General features: G+C 50.2%; 1 protein-coding gene across 3 annotated transcripts in view; it reads left to right on the top strand.

Annotated features, from left to right (window-relative positions):
• The window catches only part of ITGA11 (integrin subunit alpha 11), a 54,262-nt gene that overhangs the window by 13,376 nt on the left and 19,390 nt on the right, over window positions 1-21,496 (top strand). For all 3 annotated transcript variants that reach the window (XM_080396933.1, XM_080396932.1, XM_080396931.1), the window contains exons 3-13: window positions 9,912-10,021; window positions 12,311-12,402; window positions 12,694-12,808; window positions 14,333-14,460; window positions 15,138-15,286; window positions 15,950-16,094; window positions 16,530-16,695; window positions 17,742-17,812; window positions 18,613-18,757; window positions 20,516-20,664; window positions 20,962-21,102. In XM_080396933.1, the coding sequence (XP_080253059.1) occupies window positions 9,912-10,021; window positions 12,311-12,402; window positions 12,694-12,808; window positions 14,333-14,460; window positions 15,138-15,286; window positions 15,950-16,094; window positions 16,530-16,695; window positions 17,742-17,812; window positions 18,613-18,757; window positions 20,516-20,664; window positions 20,962-21,102 (1,411 nt within the window). The remainder of the gene's footprint in view (window positions 1-9,911; window positions 10,022-12,310; window positions 12,403-12,693; window positions 12,809-14,332; window positions 14,461-15,137; window positions 15,287-15,949; window positions 16,095-16,529; window positions 16,696-17,741; window positions 17,813-18,612; window positions 18,758-20,515; window positions 20,665-20,961; window positions 21,103-21,496) is intronic.

Raw genomic sequence — 21,496 nt, 5'->3', positions numbered from 1 at the left:
TGTGTAAAGGCATATCTGAGTGTATACAAACATATATAATATTCTCTAGGTATATTTTTAGTTGCAACTGTTTCCTTTTTTTCTAACCTTTTGAGGAAGGAGCCAGACCATTTGCACATGGGGTCTGTATCTGCAACCCTGATAGTGGAAAATCTGGAAGGAAAGAATTCAATTTATTAAACTCCAGAGGAAAAAACACTTGGAGATATATACTGCTTGAAAAGCTCATCGATCTGTGGGGTGGCTCTTCTCTGCTCGCTGTCTTCCAGAGCAGCAAGTGGCTTTCAGGCTTCTTTCTCAAACACTTTCTCTCCCTTTTTCATTAATCTGGAGGTGCAACCCAAGTGCCTTCTCCAAGTATAAGAATGGAAAAAATGACAACAGGCTAGCGAAACTCATCCTGACGTGCAATGGGGCTGTGTACCGGCTGCTCTGGAATGCTCCCAGGGCGATACTTGGAGTTATGGGGTCTGAGCATCCCCAGGGCTTGGCATCTTGGGGGAAACATGGGGAAAATGGGACCTTCCCCATGCTGCTGTGCTTGGGGCAAAGTGACCTGGCAGGAGTTTTGGTAGAAGGACAGGGACTTACTGTAAGGACAAAGATGATTATGGTGTTGACATGAAGTGGTGAGTTGGCTTAGAGGTGCTCCTCTGTCCCAAGTGACACTTTGGTTTGTGCCATTTTGGGGATATTTAAGGTGTGACTCATGATCCAGGCAGGTTTGTTGCTGTGGATGGATTTATTTGGGTGAAATAAGGGTGTTCAAACATCAGAGTTTCCACAAATGCACGTGGGATGTATATCCCTCAAATGTGGAAGCTCCCATTCCATGCACGCTCTTCTCATGCTGCACATGGATGTTTGTGGCAAACACAAACTGTAATCACATTGAGTTTGAGGGGAAAAAACGTTCTTAGAGGCCCAAGATGAGGGGGAAAGGGAAAAAAGTTCCCTTCATCTTTTGTCTCCCCTCTCCCAGCTGCGTTTCCTGATTGCTCCCCATCATCCCACGAGCAGGAGCTGTGTCACTCCTTAAGGAAGGACAGCAGCACCCATTCCCTCCTCCCATATGCGTATTGGAGGACATGCCAACCACCCTCGGCTTTCCATTGCCACCAGACACCCCAGTACAGAAGCAGGAGAGGGAAAGGGCCCTGGGAGGTGAGTTGTGCCTCTGCAGCACAGACAGCAGCAGCCGTGATGCTCCACGCAGCATGTGCTGGGACTGCTGCCCCACGCCAGCTTGTGTCTGTGGATTGAAAGCTTCCAGCTATGCAAAAAATGAAGCTTGAGAAGAACTGGCTGTGGAAGGAAAGCCCTGGGAATAAACATCCATTAGCCTTCAGAAGCCATAAAAATAATAAATACAGCATTCCCGAGCTGGCTGAGGCCAGGGCTTTGCTGATGCTGCTGGCAAGGTGGCATGGCTGTGGAGTAGGTCTAGTAGGTCTAGCTGGATGGGCTTCAAGGGCTGAGGGTCTGGCGTCTGGGATGCTGGGTGCTCTCTGGCTGCTCTCTCCCTCCTGAGCTTGTATCTCACGCTGCCCCGACCCCACTTTGCAGCAAAGGGGTGCTGTGAAGCCTCAGTGCAGGGTCTGGCCCCCTTGAGCCCACCCTGTGCACAGCTCCCCACTGCCCTCAGCAGGAGCCCATCCTTGCAAGCACCCCAGGGCTGACCCCCACTTTGAAGGGTGTCTGGTGGGGGGCAGCCCTGAGCCCCCCTCCCCGTGGCCGCTCCAGGCACAGACGTGACGTTTCCAGTCTGAGCACAGCCAAAGGGAAAAGGAGGAGGCAGGAGAGAGAAAAATCTGCTCAGTGGATTTAAAGTTATAATTGTGCTGATCTGGAAAAACAGTTAAAGGGTTTGCTATTTCCCTACTACTGCGAGAGGCTTTCTTGGCTGTAATTCTCCTGTGGTTTGGCCGGTACCCGAGTGCTTGGATTATTTTGGTGAAAGGGTACATAACTGTAAAGCATTCCTCCATCGCGGGGATAATGTCTGCTCCCAGCTCTCCCTCCCACCATGCCGGGGCTGCAGGCAACAGGCTGGCGGCAGCGTGCGAGATGCTATAGCCACCCACCCCATCTCCTGTGTTAGGGGATTGTCCATTTTTTGGCACAGTATGGTCTTTTCTTCCAGAAAATCCTGTAGGCTCTGTTATTAGTGTTGCTGGGTTCTTTGGGGATGCTCCACAGGTTGATCCATCCTTGCCTGACACCTTCCCTGGGTGCCTTGGAGAACATGGGACATCTGACATCCCTGGGGCAGATCTTCCTTGCCATAAAGCAGTGTGGCTATTACAGACTCTGGGGTTGGTTTGCATCAGCTGCAAGGTTAGGCCCTTTCATTTTGGGGTTTGTTTTGTTGTTGTTTTTTTAAGAAAACTTTTAGTCTAATTGGAAAAACAGATGAGGTCTCGTGTTACTCGCTGTAGGGCTTGCAGAAGAGAGGGGCTCGCAGGAGGATGGTCCCCTTGCAGACAAACCCAGGCTACACTCCAGTGACACTCCTTAAGCTTTCTACCAACCAAGAAGAGGAAGGAAAAGGTTTGCCACCCTGTCCAGCAACAAAACAGAACTGTGCTCATTGTTTTTTTGAGCAAGGGACCCAACGGGAAGCACATGCAGAAATGGGGATTTGGGCTACACGCCAAACCCAGCCAGTGGAGAGCAGCTGCCTCGCAGCTTCAGGGCTCCCGGGCATCTCAGCATCTCCCATCGTGCCTTCCTCACCTCAAGAACCTGAAAATTTCCTATGCCCCAACCCTGTGGCTTTGCTCAGGCTTTCCAAACTGCTGCAGCAAGAGCATGGCTGGGCTTCCCCCTCTGAGGTGCACTGGGATATTTAGAAAGAGCTGGAGGAGCACAAGCTTCAGCAGCCAGACCCTTGGTGCACAGAGGAAAATTGTGTCCTTGGTATTTTTAAAAGCATCCTCGTTGCACTATAGCATGAGCATCCAGGCACAGCTCTAAGATCCCAATGCCTCTGTCATGGTGAGACCAGGGGATGCTGGAGGTGGGTGGACACCAAGTCCTGCCTGTGCCACCACAATACACGTGTGCAGCAAAGTATCTATAGCCTCATTGATGAAGATCTTTATGGAGGAAGGGGGTCTTGCCCCTTCCCACCCCATATTATTCGGCCATTACAAGAACTTTACAATCACACCTTCATTATCTAGGGCTGGGGGCTTGGTGCCCTGGTCTCAGAGCACCGAAGTGCGGTTGGATGGAGCTGTGATATTGGAGCTGGTGAGCTACCGGTGCCTCCAACGCAGAAATGCATGGGTGGGGGAACCCCCCCATACACTGTTAACTGGTGATAATGGGTGACTGGGGAAAGCAAGAGGCACCTGGCAAGAACTGGAGTCGCAGATTAGTGTTTGCTTTGGAAACCTCCAGAAGAAAACCAGAGATCGCACGAGTCCTGATGGACACGTGCAGTCTATGGGGAGCACTGACCAACAACTCCAAACGCCTCAGTGGAAACCCACGGCTGGGCCAAGAATCACTGATGGGCCTCGCCCGTGAACACCTCTTTATTACAATATCCCTGAGCAAAAGGGAAAAAATTACACGAGGGAAAATAAGAAAGTATCATTACTGCTGACCACAATATTCTGCGAGTTCCTCAGACATGTTTTGCAACACGCCCGTCATCGCTATTTTAAGGAGAGCGCTGGTGATTTTGCTTACTGCCACGGCTGCGTAATTGCTGAAGCAGCTCGTGGGGCTCGGACCCTGCTGTGCATCCATGTCCTGGTGCCGGGTCCCCTCGGGGCCGTTCCCGTGACGTGGCTGCTCAGCATGGGGGGAGCATGTCCCGCCGGGTGCTGCCCAGCCACGGGAGGGGTTTGCAGACGGGCTGTGGGAACGGGCTGTGTAATTAGGAGCATCCATTCCCAGCTCACCCCGGCGCACGGAACAGCTGGGGAAATTACAGTCGTGTTTATGTTTTGTTTTTGTGATGAGAGGGTTTGTTATAAAGCAGAGAAAACATTGATCAACCTTTAAAAAAAATAACCACCGAAGGTGCTCGTGTGTGTCAGTGGCAGATGGACAGCCTCCTGCAGGCAGTCCCGCGCGGGAGCAAGAGGGGACAGGGATGGGGACAAAGCTCATGTCCCGGAGCAGGTCTGGTTGTCTGTGCTGGGCATTGCAAGGTCAGTGGGACCCAAACCTCAAAGCTACATCTTAGGAGGGAAATTCCCTAAAACTCCCAATATGTAGATGGAGTACTGCAACTGCTCTGTCGTTAGTAGGTTGTCTTTTAATTGGGGTAATATGGGGAGCATATGGAGACTCGGGAGTGAGCAGTAGGCTTTAATGCCTCCACCGGGAATGCTTCTGCCAAGGGATGATTTATCCGGTATTCAGCGGGCAAAACAGTCTTACAAAAGGTGAAATATTCCCCTGCAACCACCGCTAAATAACGAGCCCAAATGGCTCGTTGGTCGTGAATCAGCCCAAAGCTGGCTGCTGGAGAAGAGCCCTCCGGAGCTGTGTGACGGACGGTGGCCCAGGAGCAGTGCTAGGGCTGGAGGTGATCAGGAGCAGATCGGGACCCGACGATGTTACAGGCAGCAGGGAAGGATGGGGGTGAAACAGCCACAGCCGAGAAGAGCATCCTCTCCTGGGTGACAGCATCAGGGGACATTGTCCCTTGCTGAGGGTAATGGAAACTTAATACAGATGGTGCAAATACTTCCCTGCTGTAACCATCCTCTTCCTCCTCCTCCCCTGCTGCACATCCCGGCCCCGGCTCCTGGCCTGAGTCAAGCATCTTGCTGCTGCCTGGTGGGAAAGCAAAGCTTTGCCTCGCTCCTGGCTTTGTGCACCGTGCTTTTTCAAAACTGCTTGCTGAATTCGGATTATTTAATTGGTATTATTTAACACACTGTTAATCCAGCACACAGCAGGGTGGTTTTTTGGTGCTCCCAGACCCAACGCCTCTTCCCGTTGCCAGTCTGCGCTCCTCTCCCAGATGCCCCAAGCTCCCTTCCTGGCTGCCCCTGGCCCATGGGGCCATTCCATAAACAGACCAAAATAATCAGTTTATCATCTTCTGATAGTTCTGCTGCACCTCCTCAGGCTTTGGGCACTGCTTAAGGGATGGATCTGGGCTTAATAGTGCAATAGCCATCAATTCAAAGTCCTTCTGTGAGTCGGTGTTGGGGGTCACCTGGTGCTTGGCCACAGCTGTTTGTCCCAGGTATGTTTTGTGGTGGCCCTTGGTCACCAACACATGAGTTTCCTCTGCTCACGGTGAGCAGCAGTGGCCGGAGCAGCAGTCTGCTCGTTGTTGCCCATGCAAGGTGATGGGACCCTCACCATTAGCTGAGCCGTCCTGCATTGCCTCTGCTCTTCAGTGCAGCTGTTTCATATCTAAAGATGAAAAAAAAGACCAGAGGCTGATAAAAAGATTTGCTAGAAGCTGCACTAAAGCTGCTGTCAGACCAAGGATGCATTTTCAGGTACCACATCCCCCTGTGCCACCATCTCGTTGACTTCTCCTCAGTTTCTGGCTGTCCTTGGATTCCCACTAGGTATTTTTTTCCACTGTTGCCAATGTGGAGAAAAACATTTCAAAGTCCGTTCCTCTGTCACATTCCCTCCAAGGAGCTCCGATCCCATTTAAAGTTTTCCACAGAACTCTCCCTTTCCTGAACCTCCTTAATCGCTTCTTCATCCAGTTCCATCTTGAATAAATTAACTGCAAGTGAATTTGCCTTGCAGGAGATTAAGTGTCCCATTGATTGAAAAATCCTGTGAAAAGCATAGTTGCTTCTCCGTTCCTCCCTAATCCCTGCATTCCCGGATCACCAGCTAGACATACCTTCCTCTCCTGATTTCTTTCCATTTAATCAAAATAACTCAAGGCTCAAAATGAGCTTTGCAACCTCTCCGCAATGCACCCAGGGAGCCTGCTGTGCCGGGAGGGGTTATTCCCTTAAAAAGTCAGGAATTTCCTAGATGCGAAAAGGCTGAGGGGTCTCTGGGGGACCCTTAGGTCGGGGTGTGGGATCATCGTGCGTATGGGGTGAGGGGCAAAGATGCCGGTTAATACAGCTCTGGCAGGAGAAAGTGCAGGGAAAAGCCAACAGCACTTTTGGGGCAATAGGCAGAAATTCAAACATTATGCAATGGAGAATAATAAATGAAGATAAATAGAGGCTAAATAAAGAAGCAGAACCAGACCCAGGGCTGTCGGAGGCGGTTTGATGGTGGTGGTCCACTCCTCTGGGAGGGGATGCTGGGGACAGGCATATCCCTTTGGCTCAGGCCCTGCAGGTACATCCAAACAGTCATGAATTTTTAAGTGACAAACTCTGTGACAAATTTCCCAGGGAAACACTGACTTCTCTGTCGCCTGATGCCTTCAAATCAGGGACGGATGTTTCTCCAGGAGATGTGCTCCAGCCAACTATAATTTATTGGGTTCAGTACCAAGATAACTGGCATGAATTAATGTCTGTGACGGAGGGAATTTCACCAGATAATGTTTTGACTAAGAGGGAAAAAAAACCCCAATAATTCAATCAGTACCGAGCAGCTGTGACTCTAATTGTTTTAGACACTGAACCACGGCAGCGTTTTGCGTTTTATGTTGCCTTGTCGTGCTGTGCATGCCGCTCGTGGGCATGTGTAAGTCAGTCATTTAAAACAGGGGGGAAAAAAAAAAAAAAAAAAAAAAAGCAAACTGAGCTTGACACATCATTTTGATGTTTGCTGTGAGATTTGCCCAGCCTGCAGTGACAGACGCAGCCGTCCTGTCCCCAGCCCGGGCAGGACATCGGGAAGCAGGACCCAGCACCATGCTTTGCCTGCAAAGCAGAAAATGGGTTTCCACTGCCCTCACTGCACAGGCAGAGCAGAGGCTCCTCGAGTATTTCCACCAACAGCCTGGTTTTCCTTCTTTGTTTTTTTTTTCCCCCAGGATGAAAGTTAAAAATATGTCCTCAGACATGTTGCTCTGAGCAGTCTGCGCTTTTCACATTTAATCCTTTTTTTTTTTTTTGCTTTTGTTTTCCCCATAAGGAGTGCATGAAGAGGAGGATGAGGGCGGGCTTGTTTGGTTCTTATTTTCTTTTAAAGCTTCATTTATTAACCAAGCCAAGATGCAAGGGCCTGCCGCTTTGCTCTTTGCAGAGGGCTTTGCTTGTTCAGCATCAGGCCGTGGCTTGAGGCAGGGGGGGATTGCGACCCTCCAGGGAGCACGAGGGGGGAGATTTGGGGTGACCCAAGGGTTGTAGGGAGGGGGAGAGCTGGGATGGACCACGGGTTGGCTCCCTGCTGCGGCAGGCTGCTCTAAGTGGATTTGGGTCATTTGGGACGGGACTTTTATTACACTTTTTTTAAAGAAAAAAAAAAAATTAGAGCACAAGTTTACAAACCACGGAGTGAAGGAAGAGGTTTGTAAGCGATCTGTGAGCGGTGTCTCTGACAGCTGACTTCGGGGAACACTTACAGCATCCCTGCAATCCGCACCTTTCAAACAGCTGGAAAAGCCTTTTCCCAAACTGCCAAGTTTCCATGAGAATTTGACAGCTTCAGCTAATTAATCATTTAAATTTAACCAAAAAGAGAAAACAATGCCATTGTCTTTGGGAGACAAAAAATCTGGTTTCATGAGCTTCACAACCCCTTGGCATTCATGGCAGCGTCTGTAAATATCTGGGCTTCCTTTGAGCTTCCAGCCCTGATGTGGGGCTGAGGAACTGGGGGAATGGGTGGTTCGCCCTCGGCATCATCTTGCATTTGAAAGAGATGCTTCAACCCAATAACCACTGCTGTTCAGGAATATTTATTAATGGGTAGTGTGATAATATTAGTATGTGAATATTAATTAATGGGAGAGTCCTGTATAGGATTGCACATCAAGGTGGAGCTGCTCTGAGAAGTTCACGTTAAAGCCCATTAATGTTAAATTCTTCTTGGGGAATTAAGAATTCAAAACTGAGTACACCATCTTCTGAGGTATCCTAATGTTTATTTCTTTCCTTCTTCAAAGTCTTTTTCTCCCCCTCCTCCCACATCCTTTCACTACATTTCACATCTTCCACCTTTCCCCCATCCCTGACTGTGAGCGAACGGGCATCGATAGTGTGGCAGACGGACACGAGCAAACTCTTTGTACAGGTCAGGGAGAAGGTACCAGACTTCCCAAGCTGCTGGATGCTACTGAGGATAGCTCCAGATGGTTATTATTTTCTCCTAATTAATCTTCTAATTAGCAATGAAGCTGTAAGACAGGAAGTATTTCCATGAGAATCCTAAATGCTGCTTAGATTTTGGAGCTTTTAATTTGGTGAGCAATTCCGTTTTATAGCAATGGAATAAAAGGATGAGTATTTAGTGTCTTTGTAGAAGTAGCATTCTAAAAAAATGACCATTTCTGGTTTAACAGGGAACATCTGTGCTGGGGACAGTCACTTTGCCAGCTGCCGGGTAGGGTGGCGCAGAACAAAAGAGGTCCTGTTTATCTGGTGATCCAGACTTGGATGGTTGCATCTAGTGATAGGATTTTGAAAGCAAAAAAAGCAATGGAGCAGATTTATTTTGGGCTAACATATTGGGATCCAGACTTGGATGGTTGCATCTAGCGATAGGATTTTGAAAGCAAAAAAAGCAATGGAGCAGATTTATTTTGGGCTAACACATTGGGAGCAGAAGGCGCCAATAACTTGTGGTTCAGAGTATTTTTGAACTAGCCTGGAAGGAATGGTCAAATTCCTCAGGTCCTGCTCTCCTCCTCCTTTGGTTTGCTGTTTTGTACTATTCTGGTCAAGTCCCCAGGAAAAAGTGAGAAAATGCTTGCGATGTCCCAAATACTTCCTGACTAGTGGCCTGCACCCTTGGTGGGTGCATGTGGTTTTATCAGCTCCTCTTACTTTAAAGAACAGATAGATGCCCAACGTCCTTGCCTGCCGCTGAGTCCAAACATACAGCTCCAGACTGCTCGTGAGTGAACAACTCCAGGTTGAAGCAAATTCACTTTTTCAGCTTTTTAGTGGAGAAAATTCCTGGTGGATCCCGGTGTGAGTTGCTGACACTGCTATACCAGCTCCTTGCTATTCCTTCAGGCGTTGCTAGGCAGGAGTCCTTCATACACATCCATGTCCTGAAGATGCTTTGGGCATGAAAAAGTTCCTACCTGAAGTAGCAGTGAGAAGGGCCACCTCCGTCCTCCCTTCTCAGGGCCAGCCATGCCCACTGTGGGGATCTCAGAAGGATGCTGAGGGTTTCGCTGCCGTGCTGGTGTCAGCCATGAGCTGAGGTGGTGATGGGGTTCCCCGCTCCTCCCCGCGCTGCCAGACGATTTTGCAGACTACACTCACTGCCAGGCTTTTGTTCACCCCTGCTGCATCTGATGGGCATTACTTCCAGGCAGCGGTGAGTCACAGGGTCGCAGCATCACAGCCTGGTCAGGGTTGGAAGGGCCCTGGGGAGATCACCCAGTCCAGCCCCGGCTGCAGCAGGCTCTCCTACAGCAGGCTGCACTGGGTCATGTCTGGGCAGGTGTGGAATTTCTCCAGAAAAAGAGACTGCACAGCTTCCCTGGTATCCTCACAGAATACCCTGGTATTCCTCACAGAATCCTTCCCTGGTATCCTCACAGAATACCCTGGTATTCCTCGGTATCCCTCACAGAGGTCACCATTCCTGGCTCATGGCTGCCTGCCGTTGCGGGAAGGGCAAGTCGGAGCAGTGCTTTTGTTGCTTGCACCGACTCAGGTCGGGGGAACAACAGCATCCCCCCAGCAAGGGAGCCTCTCCTGTCACCTCCCAAACCATGAGCTGGGGATTCATTTGGCCTGGGGGCGAGGTCCCCTCTGGTGGTGGCTGTGGGTTTGTTCCCTCACCTCCCATCCAACCTCTGGGCACTGACGGACCACTCTTTCCCACAGGCTGGTGGTGGGAGCTCCCTATGAAACCAATGGCCAGCAGAAGACAGGAGATGTCTACAAGTGCCCAGTGACCAGCGATACCCACAGCAACTGCACCAAACTCAACCTAGGTACCACACACCACGGGGCAGCAAGGGGCACTGGGTGTTCTTAACATGGTGCTTTTTATCATTGCTTTGGTCTGGAAAGATGCACTCCCTTGTGTTGCCCAGATTGTCCCCAGAAGTGTGAAGGCTGCACGTTTTAGCAGGATTTTTAGATGAGGGATTATTTCAGGTGTTTGTTAGTGAGCTTTAAGCAATGTTAGGGTAAAATCAAGCAAATGGGAATAATTTATTTAATATAGCTTAAACTGTTTTTTTAAATGACCAGGATAAACTTATCGATGGGTAATGTTCCCACTAGCAAACAGCTGACTGCACGTGGCAGTGTCTGTGCTCCCTCTCCAGGGGATGCTCGGGCAATATGCCCACCGCAGCAGCTTCCCTGGGCACAGGCAAGTTTCATTCCCAGCATCCAGCCTGCCCCACGGCTTTGGTATTTGGGGAATTATCCCCCAGTGCCACCACCCCCCAGCCCCATCGCTGTCATCACGGGAGGAGAGACCCCAGGGGTTTGCTCCAGTCCCACAGACATCCCTGCATGGAGAGAGCAAGCCTTTTCTTGGGGGTTCTAAGCTGGTCCAGCACCAACCATGCTGACAGCACAATGTCACGGTATCAGGACATGCCCTCCCTGAATTGGGGCAGTGTAGGCGTGAGGAGGACAAGGCTCCTTTGCTGCCCAAAGCCGGACACCCGATGGGCATGTCTGTGTCTCAGTGAGGAACGTGAGAATTGGGGACTTTCTCATGGTCTTGAGGAGCACTGCTGGGGTTTGGGGGCAAGGTCTGGGAGTTTTTAACATTGGAGCAGCTGTTCTCACTTTATTTTTCATCATTATTAATCTGAACTATCCTGGGTTTCTACCAGAGCTGATAAGAGAGAAGGAACTTTGGATCATATGCAATATTTGATTGATTGGCTCCAAATCTTTTATTTTTTAAAACATTGCTTTCTTTTCTCCTTTTTTTGGGTTGTTTTTTTTTGTTGTTGTTATTTGCTATGAGAACACCAAGATTCTTCAAGGAAATAAATCTCTTGTGCGCGTAAATGTGTAAAAAGCAATCTTTTTTCCATTGGAAGCAAGTTTCAAATGAAAAGATCAGTTCCATGAGCACATCCTATTTTTTTTTTTTTTTTTTCCCAATTAACTTACCTAGTTATCACAATCCACCGAGGCCATTTGAGTAAAACCAGCTGCCTGGTGGTGGAGGGGGAGGATGCCAAGCTGACAGCGAGCCTGCAGCAGAGATGACAGTAGTGGGGAAAAGCAGGAGCTACCGCGGGACCGGGGGTCTGCCCCTGCCCTTCCCACACCAAGCGGGCAGCAGATGCAGGAGCACCCTGCTCCCCACCGCAGAGCTGCGGTCACAGGCTGTAGCATAGCCAGGTACCAGAGCAGGACAGCGCGGTGTCAGCATCTGCAGCCAGGCTCCCAGAGGATTTATGTGGGCTGAACCCCCTTTTTCTCTGGCTTTGCTGCAGCGTGCATGCGGACAGTGGGTTGAAGCAAGCTCAGAGCCGGAGCTGCAGCCGGCTGGTCTGCAGGGGAGAAGTGAGGGGCTGTTGGAAGCTGCTCAGTGTTGAGCTGAGCTCCTTTGAGCTCTGGGTTGTGGAACTCGGTTTCTGAGCCTCCCCTCAATTTAAACTTCAGCAAGAAACTTCCAAAGTCCACAAGCAAGGAAACCAACCCCCCAGTTTTACCATTAATTGCCCGATTTTCTCCTTCTCCGCTGTTTCTCAGGCAAAACAGCAAAGGGGGAGCCCTGGATTGCAGGGAGCTGCATTGCCCAGAGCCCCCGAAGTGGAGGAATGGCTGGGTTAGGCAGCGTTCGTGTCACAGCTAAATGATATTGGCATTAACGGAAAGACAAGGCTGCCCTGAGGTCTGTTCTCAGTTTCTGGGCTGTGACATGGGAAATGAAAGAAATGCACAAAGATAAATCAACTACTAAATGCCTGCTGGCCTGGCAATAACAGATGAGATGCTAGAGCCACTCGGAGGGGTTTCTTCCTAAAGACTGACCATGTAAGAGATGCCATCTCTGACTCACAGCTTCATTCCCTAGAAGGCTTTTCTGTTTCTTGGTTGTGGCATCTAAGAAAAAAAAATCCGCTTCTTATCTTGACAACAGCTTCCCCAAAATCACATAGTCTGCAGTGTAAGCAGGCAGAGATAGCTCTCCTCCAGCATTCAGCTGGGTTCGCCCTTGCTCCGGAGATGCACCACAGGGACGTGGGCTGGGTGCCCAGCATCCCTGCCCGGCAGCAGTCCCTAACCTCATCCTCTCTCCGAAGGACGGGTAACACTCTCCAACGTCTCTGAGCGGAAGGACAACATGCGCCTCGGCCTCAGCCTGGCCACCAACCCTAAGGACAACAGCTTTCTGGTGAGGAACGGGGGCCTTGGCACAGCCTGGTCCCCTGGCGCGGGGAGGTTGCTGCAGGATGCATGTACATCAGTGTATACAGGCATGCAAAACCAGATGCATGTACATAAGCACGTATAGGCATGCAAATACACTTCTCCTTGTGTTTATATATACGCTGTGTGCATCACAGGGCTCAGAAACCTCACCTTCCATGGGGAAAAAAGATGCCAAAGGAGAGGACAGCTTTGCAAAACAGCAGTTTGAAAGTAGCAATGTTAACCCGGTCCCTGACGCTGTTTTTCCCCCCAGGCCTGCAGCCCGCTCTGGTCCCACGAGTGCGGGAGCTCCTACTACACCACGGGCATGTGCTCCCGGGTCAACTCCAACTTCAGGTTCTCCAAGACAGTGGCTCCGGCTCTGCAGAGTATGAGAAACAATCTGCCCTGCAGCTCTAACCCCGCCTTTGAAGTCAGAGGGAATTTCTGTTCTCTAATCACTTCAGTCCCATTGAGAAAACAAAGCGATGTCAGTGTTTAAGCGAAGGCAAGAGAGCAGAGGAAATGGTTGCAGGGAAGTGATTCAAAGGGGGGTGCTACACAGACATCTGGTAAACATTTTCCTTTTGACTGACACCCGGAGAAGACAAAAAACACCTTATTCTTCCAAAGCCAGAAATAAAAGTATCCAGAATATTTTATCAGCACAGCTAGGAAGGCAAAATAGGGAAAGAATTCAGACCTTGGCCACCCAAAACAAAGCGCTCATTGACTGAAGGCAAAGTATTTTGGCCCAAATTTGTAGATTCGGATACGTGATTTTATTTTGAAGTATTAAATAAGCTTCCTGGCTTTCTTCTAGGCAGTAAGAAATTGCAGCAGCCTGCTCTGCACCATCAGGGCTCCCAGCAGCTCCTTGCCCCAGCTGGGCAGGGGATGCGTTGCCTCAGCTCCATCACCCATTTAGTGTCTATTAATTCTCACGGCACAGAGCAGGGCATGGGGAAATAGGACTTTTGGGTGGCAGAGGCAGTAAAAGCAGAGCCCACCACCAAATTCTCGGTGTCACTTCCCTCTTTATGGCCAGGAGACGCTTTCAGCCCTCGCTGCAAAGGGTAATTGTTATTTTAGAGGGAAGGCGGTTAATGAGTGCAGTGTTATTTAGGGAGTGGGATGCAGAGGGTCGGCTCCTCTCCCGGAGTGAGAAGGGGATCGTGATGGTGGCACGCAGCTGAGGACCACAGTGATGGAGTGACCCATGTGTGACTCAGATCATGGATCTGCTAACCCATAAATGCCTACAGCAGGTGAAAAGGACAGCCGATAAATAACTGCGATGTTCAGCATCCTCTGGTTTTCTGCAACTTTTCAATTTAATGTTATAAAATATAAGCAAGACAGAGAGATGACGCTGAGCAATTTTCCCTGCTGAAAACCAGTCATCTGCCTAAATCCTTCACGGCTCATACTGCAGAGCCGAGCCTTGGGGTCCTCGCTGGGGTTTTTGGCTGCCTCGTTGCTGAGGATTTAATGGGAAGGGGAGGAAATGCTTGGCTTGCGTTATATGGCGAGTACAGGCAGGACTGAAGAGTGACTCAGGGGTAAAGCATTGCTCTGCGGGAGGAATGGAAGCCGGATCCTGCCTGCAGCAGGCCACTCTTTGAAGTATATGACTCTATTAGACCGGATAAAGGTCCAAATCTGAATCAGAAAAGACACTGCTGAGTGTTATTCTTAGAAAGTTATCCGGTCTTTTCTCGGCAGAGAGGATGCTTGTGGCTTCTCTCTACCTTGCAGAAGCTCAAAGGTCTTTATGAATGATTGAAATAAGATCTATTTTTTTTCAAACAAATCATAAGAGCAAGTACCTGACTGTGAGGAATGAAGTCATAAATCTCCTTTTTGCAAGCATTGCCAAGGTCTTTCAATAACACACTGCCTATTTTTCACAGGATGCCAGACGTACATGGACATAATCATAGTTCTGGATGGATCAAACAGCATATATCCTTGGGTTGAAGTTCAACACTTCCTGATAAACATCTTGAAAAAATTTTATATTGGCCCCGGCCAGATACAAGTAAGCCCCTGCACAACTTGTGTGTCCCCCCGTGTCATGCAGACTCCCCCAGCCATGCGCCAGGGGCCCTCCTCTTCAGTGTCCCTTTTCTGCCAAGAAGTTGTGATTTGGCACAGCGCTTTTTCAAAATAAGCTTTCTAATGTACAGATTTTAAAGCCGGGCCCATGGAAATAATGCTCACATTAATGTCCCTGAATGAGCTATGGAGAGAGTAGCACCCCACATCCCACCAGGGCATGGGGAGGATGAAATTGTGTGGAAATATAGAAGTATTGCCCTGTGCCCAGGTAGCTTGATGCAGCTGTAAAACACTCCATCCTCTTCCTAATCGTGGGCTGAATTGGGCAGGGTTTTATGCAGGGACATCCTCAACAATCTGCACAAATAACCCCCCTGTTGGGGCCCATCTAGAAATGCTGTGGGTCCAGCATGTCTGCGTCACCCCAAACCCTTACAGCAGGGCAGTGGTGGCTGCACATGGGTGAGAGCTGGCAGAGAACAGAAAAAAAAATGAGCATTCGTAGTGGTCCCATAGAGGGGAAACTGGAGCAAATGGGGACAGAGCAACTGGTTTTTAACAGTGGCTGTTATTTTGCGTGGCTGACAAAGCGTGCTTGTTGTGTCGCCAGCCCTCGCGGGTTGTTGGCGTCCTTCGTGATATTCCTTTAATCCTTAGGTCGGAGTTGTTCAGTATGGAGAAGATGTTGTCCATGAGTTTCATTTAAATGACTACAGGTCTGTAAAAGATGTGGTAGCGGCTGCCAGTCACATAGAGCAAAGAGGAGGTACAGAAACCAGGACTGCCTATGGGATAGAGTTTGCTCGGTAAAAATCGCTCACCTTCCTGTTCATTCTGATAACAAGTTTAAAATCATCATTTATTTTTCTTCCCTCTCTCCCCCTTTGCTTTTCCTTGCTGCTTAGAAAGCAGGGGATACCACCAGGCTAGAAATGCTTTTGCAAAAAGGCTCAGTCCTCAATTAATGCTTTACAAATGATGCTTTGCAAAACTGCTTCATCCTCAGTTGCAGCTGGACCAGAATCCTCTTTCTACAAGAGCTTTCAGCCCCCAAACACAACCCCATGTCTGCCCCAGGCACTGTAGCTCTTCTGCAGACCCCCAGAGAGCACCGAGGAGCTCAGCACAGCCCCATCTCCTCCATTATCTGGGGCAAGTGCCCGCTCCTGTGCTTTTCTGCTGCAGAATTAGGGCATTTTGCCAAATTAAAGGCTCCCCTCCTGCGAGAAACCAGCTCCATCAGTGAAAAAAAAATATCTCCCTTTAAAGTCCTAAAATGTTTCCTAAGAGTCCTGCACCCGACTGCGCCTCCCCAGGGGCTAGCAGCCCACCAAACACTGCTCGGTGCTTTACGGTGCAGGTGATGGGGCACAGGGCGCGGAGCCACGGCGGGTTTGGCGAGCGCGCGGGGTGGGAGCCGTGACCCGCCTGGCGAGGCTGAGCAGCCCAGGGCATCTCTTCAATTGCAGCTCGGAAGCGTTTCAGAAAGGTGGCCGGAAAGGGGCAAAGAGAGTAATGATTGTAATCACAGATGGAGAGTCGCACGACAGCCCAGACCTGGAGAAGGTGATTGAGGACAGCGAGAAGGACAATGTCACCAGATACGCGGTGGCGGTAGGTGGGGGGGACCCTTTTGGCAGCAAGTGCAGAGCTCGGCAGTACTGCATGCACCCCAATGCAACAGGGCTGGCAGTGCAGCCCACCTCCCCCACTCCTGGCATATTTGCAGGGTCCTTGTTGCTGGTCCTGCTCTGCTTTTGCAGAAGGCAGGGGGACGCTCGGCTTGGATTTGGCTGCTGGAGCAGGTGCTGAGGCTGGGGACAGGCAGCTCCCTGCGTTTGCTGGGCACCTGAATTGCAGGAGGGGTGCCCAGCATTGGCTGCCTGCAGGAATTACAGCAGCTCCTTGCTCCTCAGTTTGCTCCCACAGTGGCGTGTCAGATGCCAAAGGTGTCAGGCTCCTTCCGTATGGACACCCCTCAGGTGCTTTGGGATGGCTCTGTCCACCATATGAAACCCTCTGAGTCTTGCATTTCCATCTCAAACCTAGGTATTGGGTTATTATAACAGAAGAGGAATCAATCCTGAAGCTTTTTTGAACGAGATAAAATTTATAGCGAGCGACCCAGATGACAAGCATTTCTTTAATGTCACAGATGAAGCAGCGCTCAAAGACATTGTAGATGCACTGGGGGAAAGGATATTTAGCTTGGAAGGTGAGTGATGCTCCTCCCTGACACGTCCCAGCCAGCCAGGCTGCTTCAGATGTGCTGTCAGCCCTCTGTTTCCTGAATTTGAACAGGTCACATCGAGGGTTTCCCTAATATCTGTTTGATACAGAACCTAAAATCATACTTTGAATATCTTCATATATAAGGAGTTGTCTTTATTTTGAGCAGTTTGCATCCCTCAAGCATCAGAAGCACATATCCCTTCTCCTCCAAAGGCCACCCCATTCCAGCCACTGGTATTTGCAGAGCTCTGGTGGCTCTGTCATTTATAACAAACCTTTGAAATTTGGTATAGGGGTCAGCTGGGTGTCAGCACCTTCCTCATCCATCAAACCCAGCTGGGTTATAAACAGGCAAAACACACACACTGACTGCCAGGTTGTTCCTGGGGTGGCAGGCATTGTGGGGTTATGGGGATAATGTGGGGTTTTAAGGATTATTGGCTGAAATTAAATTTCAGGCAATATTTTTGTTCTAAATGACAGTGCTTCTGTCTGCCTTGTGACAAGTTTGTCAGTCTCCAAAACTAAATTTATCTAAATTTCATAGGGAAAGCATGTCCTGGAATGCACAATTGAAACAGAAGATGGAAAGCTTTCACTGAAAATTAAATATCTTGGGGACTGGGGGAATTTTGGTCAAGCCAGCTCACAAATTCCCCTTAGTTTGTCAGTTACCTCGGTCCAGCCAGCCCCACATTTCTCTGTGGAAGAAAGTTTCCCTAGGTGAGAAGCTTCACCCAGTTGCAATTATAAAGCAAAATCCTCTTTTTTGTATGATCTTGCAGCTAGGAAAGGAGAGGAGCACTCTGCAGCAGAGCTCCCAGTACCTGGTAGCAGCACAAGCTTGTGTACTTGCAGTGATTTAGGTTGAAAGAGGCTGATTTGTGACAGCTGAGCTCCTTCGTGCTCAGGTGGGGTGGGGTGGACACTCATCCCACCCGATCCACCGAGGCATCGCTCAGCCCTCCAGAAAAGCAAAGCTCTGCATTAAATGCAAATTCTTTTTTTTTTTTTTTTTTTTTCTTTAAGGAACCAACAAGAATGAAATCTCCTTTGGACTGGAAATGTCGCAGACTGGATTTTCATCGCATGTTGTGGAAGTAAGAGAGTAAATGTGGGTTTGGGGTTTTTTTTTGCTCCTGCCTGTGCAAGCAGGCACCCTGTGCTTTTTATCATCACCAGCCACTGCAGGTGGGAGATGGGTATTTTGGGAAATTATTAATCATGAAGCTAGATTGCTAATGTGAGCATAAGGAAGGAAATGCTGTTGCTGCTGTTGTATCCCATGGGAAGGGAACTGCTGGGAGACTGGTGCCTTCCTTAGGACCAGCCTGCAGCAGCTCCTCCTGATGCCACAACCTCTTGGAAAGGACGTGCTGGGATGTGCCATGGAGGAAGGCACTTGGTGGTGGGGTGCAGAGGATGGTCAGTCCCCTTCGGCCTGTGAGCTGGCAGGTCCAAGCAAAAAGCCAGCAGGGATTTCTGCTCAGAGTGTTCCTGGGGAGGAAAAGCAGGCTAAAAAGAGAGGAATGGGGTAGAAATGTCATTCCAGCACACTTTAAAATCTCCCTCTTTCCAGGTGTGCTTTGGAGAATGGTTTGCTTGGGGTTTTTTTCTTTTCATTTTCTTTTCCACTTGTGAGATTCCTCCCCTTTTCTGTAAAATGCACAGTTTCTGGGGCCATTTTCTGGTTTTCTCTTCTGCACTCTGCAGCCTCCAATAAGTACATAGTCTAGGGGCTGGGCTTTTAGGGATCCCAATATGTGTTCTGACACAAACCCAGCCCATCGGGTCCCCTCATCCACTTCAGCATCAATCAACTTTGCCTGCTGGGCAGTGTGGAGGAGAATTGCCTCCACTTGGCAAGAAATACCCTCAAACTACTCCTGCTCTCCCACAGGATGGGATCTTGCTGGGGGCAGTGGGTGCCTACGACTGGAACGGAGCTGTTCTGAAGGAAACCAGCAGTGGGAAGGTCATTCCCTTGCGGGAATCTTATCTTCAGGAGTTCCCGGAGGAGCTGAAAAATCATGGAGCGTATTTAGGTAAGAAAGCCAAATGATGCTCTTCTGCCAGGGCTGAATTCATGATTTTATCCTGAATAATAGGAAGCACAACATATTTCTCAAATGACTAACAGCATCCAGCACTCCCAGTGTAGGCGGTACCGTGCCCGGCTGTTTGCAAGCTCCCGCAGCACCAGATCTGTATTTTCCCTTGCTCAGGTATACAGCACACGTGAGCATCCTCATCCAGGATGAGGTTGTGTTGACCGTGGTGTGCAGCACAAAAGTGATTGAAATGCAGAAGTAGCTCAGGCACCGGCCAGCCCGAGTCATCTGCAGCGCTTACTGGAATGGTTTGAAAAGCAGTGATGAAATTTCATGCCTAGGGAGGAAATACCTGCTGGGTTAATCTGTTCCATGTGTGGCTGTTGAAGCTCTGGAGCAAAAATATCAGCCTGGTTTTCAAAATAGAGCCTCTCTCCAGAGATGTGCGTGTCAGGCTGAGCTGCCCTGTGGCAGGGAGCGGGGTGGGATGCTGTGGGGTCGCCTGTTAGCGTGCCAGGGCTCTCCTCTCGCTGGGGACGTAACAGTCCCTGGACATGTGGATCATCTCTTGGGATAACAGTAGAAAGTCCCCCAGGCTCACTGTGAGTGCATGGCAAGGGGACAGCTGTGGCTGTGCAAGGGGCACCCGTGACAGTATGTGGGAGTTCAGCTGGGCTCTGTCCCATTGCCTGGAGTAAGAAATCCAGAAATATTAAGGAAATGCTGGTGCACCCTGCTGCAGAGCAGCCCAGCTCAGCACCGGGACCTGGGGTTTTGAGACTGATGCTCGGCGTAGGGATACCCCTCCAGGAGGGGAACATTTAAGGAAACCAAGACCCCAGGTAAGGCCAATGCCCAGGGGAAGGGGTCCATAAACCCCAATAATCCCTGGAGGTACTCAAAATTCAACTGCATGTGACCCCAGGTGATCTGATCCAGCTTCAGGGTTGGCTGTGTTTTGAGTTTCTAATAATTAAAGTAACATTTTAGACTGTGAACATGCAGGAACCTGGAGCTGGGTTTGAAAAACAGGATTTTGCAACCCCAGCATTATATTCCTACATAAGCCCATCTGCAATCATGGGCAAGTGCCTCAGCCCAGCGTGCGATGCGTGGTGTTGGTGATGCCAGCGCAGAAAAACCTGGCTAGGCAGGAAAGAGGGATTGCTCAGGGTCATTTGTTCATGCAGGGTTATATCCATAAGGACACATGAGCAATGGTCTCGATGGATTCAGGGCTTTTACTGGACTGTGAATGTTAACTTCGAGCATCAGCAAAGGCTTTCACGCTGGGTTTGGGATGCAGTGTTGCCGGGGTCTGGAAGGAGCAGCGCAGCGGGTGCCGCAGCCTCGCGGCGTGCACACACCTTGCTAGCATTTGTGTAACTGGATGTGAGCCATGACGTAAAGCACTTATCAGGCCGGCAATCAGACTTGCCTTCAATGAAAGAAGGATTTTCCACAGGGCTTGCCGGCTGCATTCAGCAGTGCCAAATCTCTTGGCACAGCTACACTTCCCAGGGTCTAGGTAGGACCTGCGCAGGAGACTCAAAGCCCAGGGTCAGGGCACTGGGGTTTATTTGAATGACTTTATCTTTGAAGGAATCTGTGGGGTTTAGCTTCCCAATCTGGGAGGTGGCCAGAGTTGTGTCAGCAGCTGGGGACTAATGGAAAACAGATCAGCAGGCAGCGGCTGGGAGCAGGCAGGGAGCCGCTCAGCTGTGCTCACCCTGCACCCATCACCCCTTCCAGGTTACACTGTCTCCTCCGTCATATCCACCAAGCACGAGCGTATTTACGTCGCGGGAGCACCCAGATTCAACCACACAGGGAAAGTCATCATCTTCAGCATGCACAACAACCGAAACCTCACCATCCACCAGGCACTGAAGGGAGAGCAGGTAATGCCGGGGCACGTGCTGCCAAGGATGCTGCACTGACTTTTCCATGTGGCATGTATGCTCCTCCATCAGTCCTCCCCCTTCAATTTGCAAATTGTTCCATTTAAATGCCTCCACAGTGTAGCACATCCATGGGCAGCTAGGGATGCCTCGGCTGCCGCTGCACCTGTAGCTCCCAACCATGTGGCTGTAGCAGGGACAGGGCTTGCAATGTCCCTGTGGTCCCCACTGGGGGAGGGTGGCAGTGCCACTGCATGCCAGGAGCGTTGCTTCCATCCCCTCCTCTGTCTCCTCCAGATCGGCTCCTACTATGGCAGTGAGATCAACTCCCTCGACGTCAATGGCGACGGCGTCACAGATGTTTTGCTGGTGGGAGCCCCCATGTACTTCAGCGAGGGCAGGGAGAGGGGGAAGGTCTATGTCTACACCCTGCGAGAGGTACGTGGCAGCACCGCGGAGCGAGCTGGGGACACCAAAGGGGTCAGGGCATTTGGGTGCTAGCACAGAAACTGTGTCCCCTTGTGTCACCTCCCCGGGGTGGCTCCGGGCTGTGCGCACCCACCAGCTCCCATCAGTCACCATAGGGTATGGCAGCCCAGTCCAAAGGCAACCTCACTGTTGTGGCTGCTGCAAGACTCGAGGAGGATTTGTCTGTTTTTCCTTGTTTACAAACAATCCCAGGGGGGTTGCTTGCTGCCAGCAAAGGGAGTCCAGGCTGTGCTGGAGCAGAGCCACCTCGTCTTGAGGCTTTGCTGCTCCCAGCTGGACTAGCTTCCCAGCCCTGAGGAGGTGATGCTCGGGGTGCAAGGCGAGGTCCTGCTGCTCCCAGCCC

Source organism: Falco punctatus (assembly GCF_963210335.1).
Source record: "Falco punctatus genome assembly, chromosome: 7".
Classification (NCBI taxonomy): domain Eukaryota; kingdom Metazoa; phylum Chordata; class Aves; order Falconiformes; family Falconidae; genus Falco; species Falco punctatus.
Note: the sequence above shows the minus strand (reverse complement) of the source record. Positions and strands in the feature narration are given on the sequence as shown.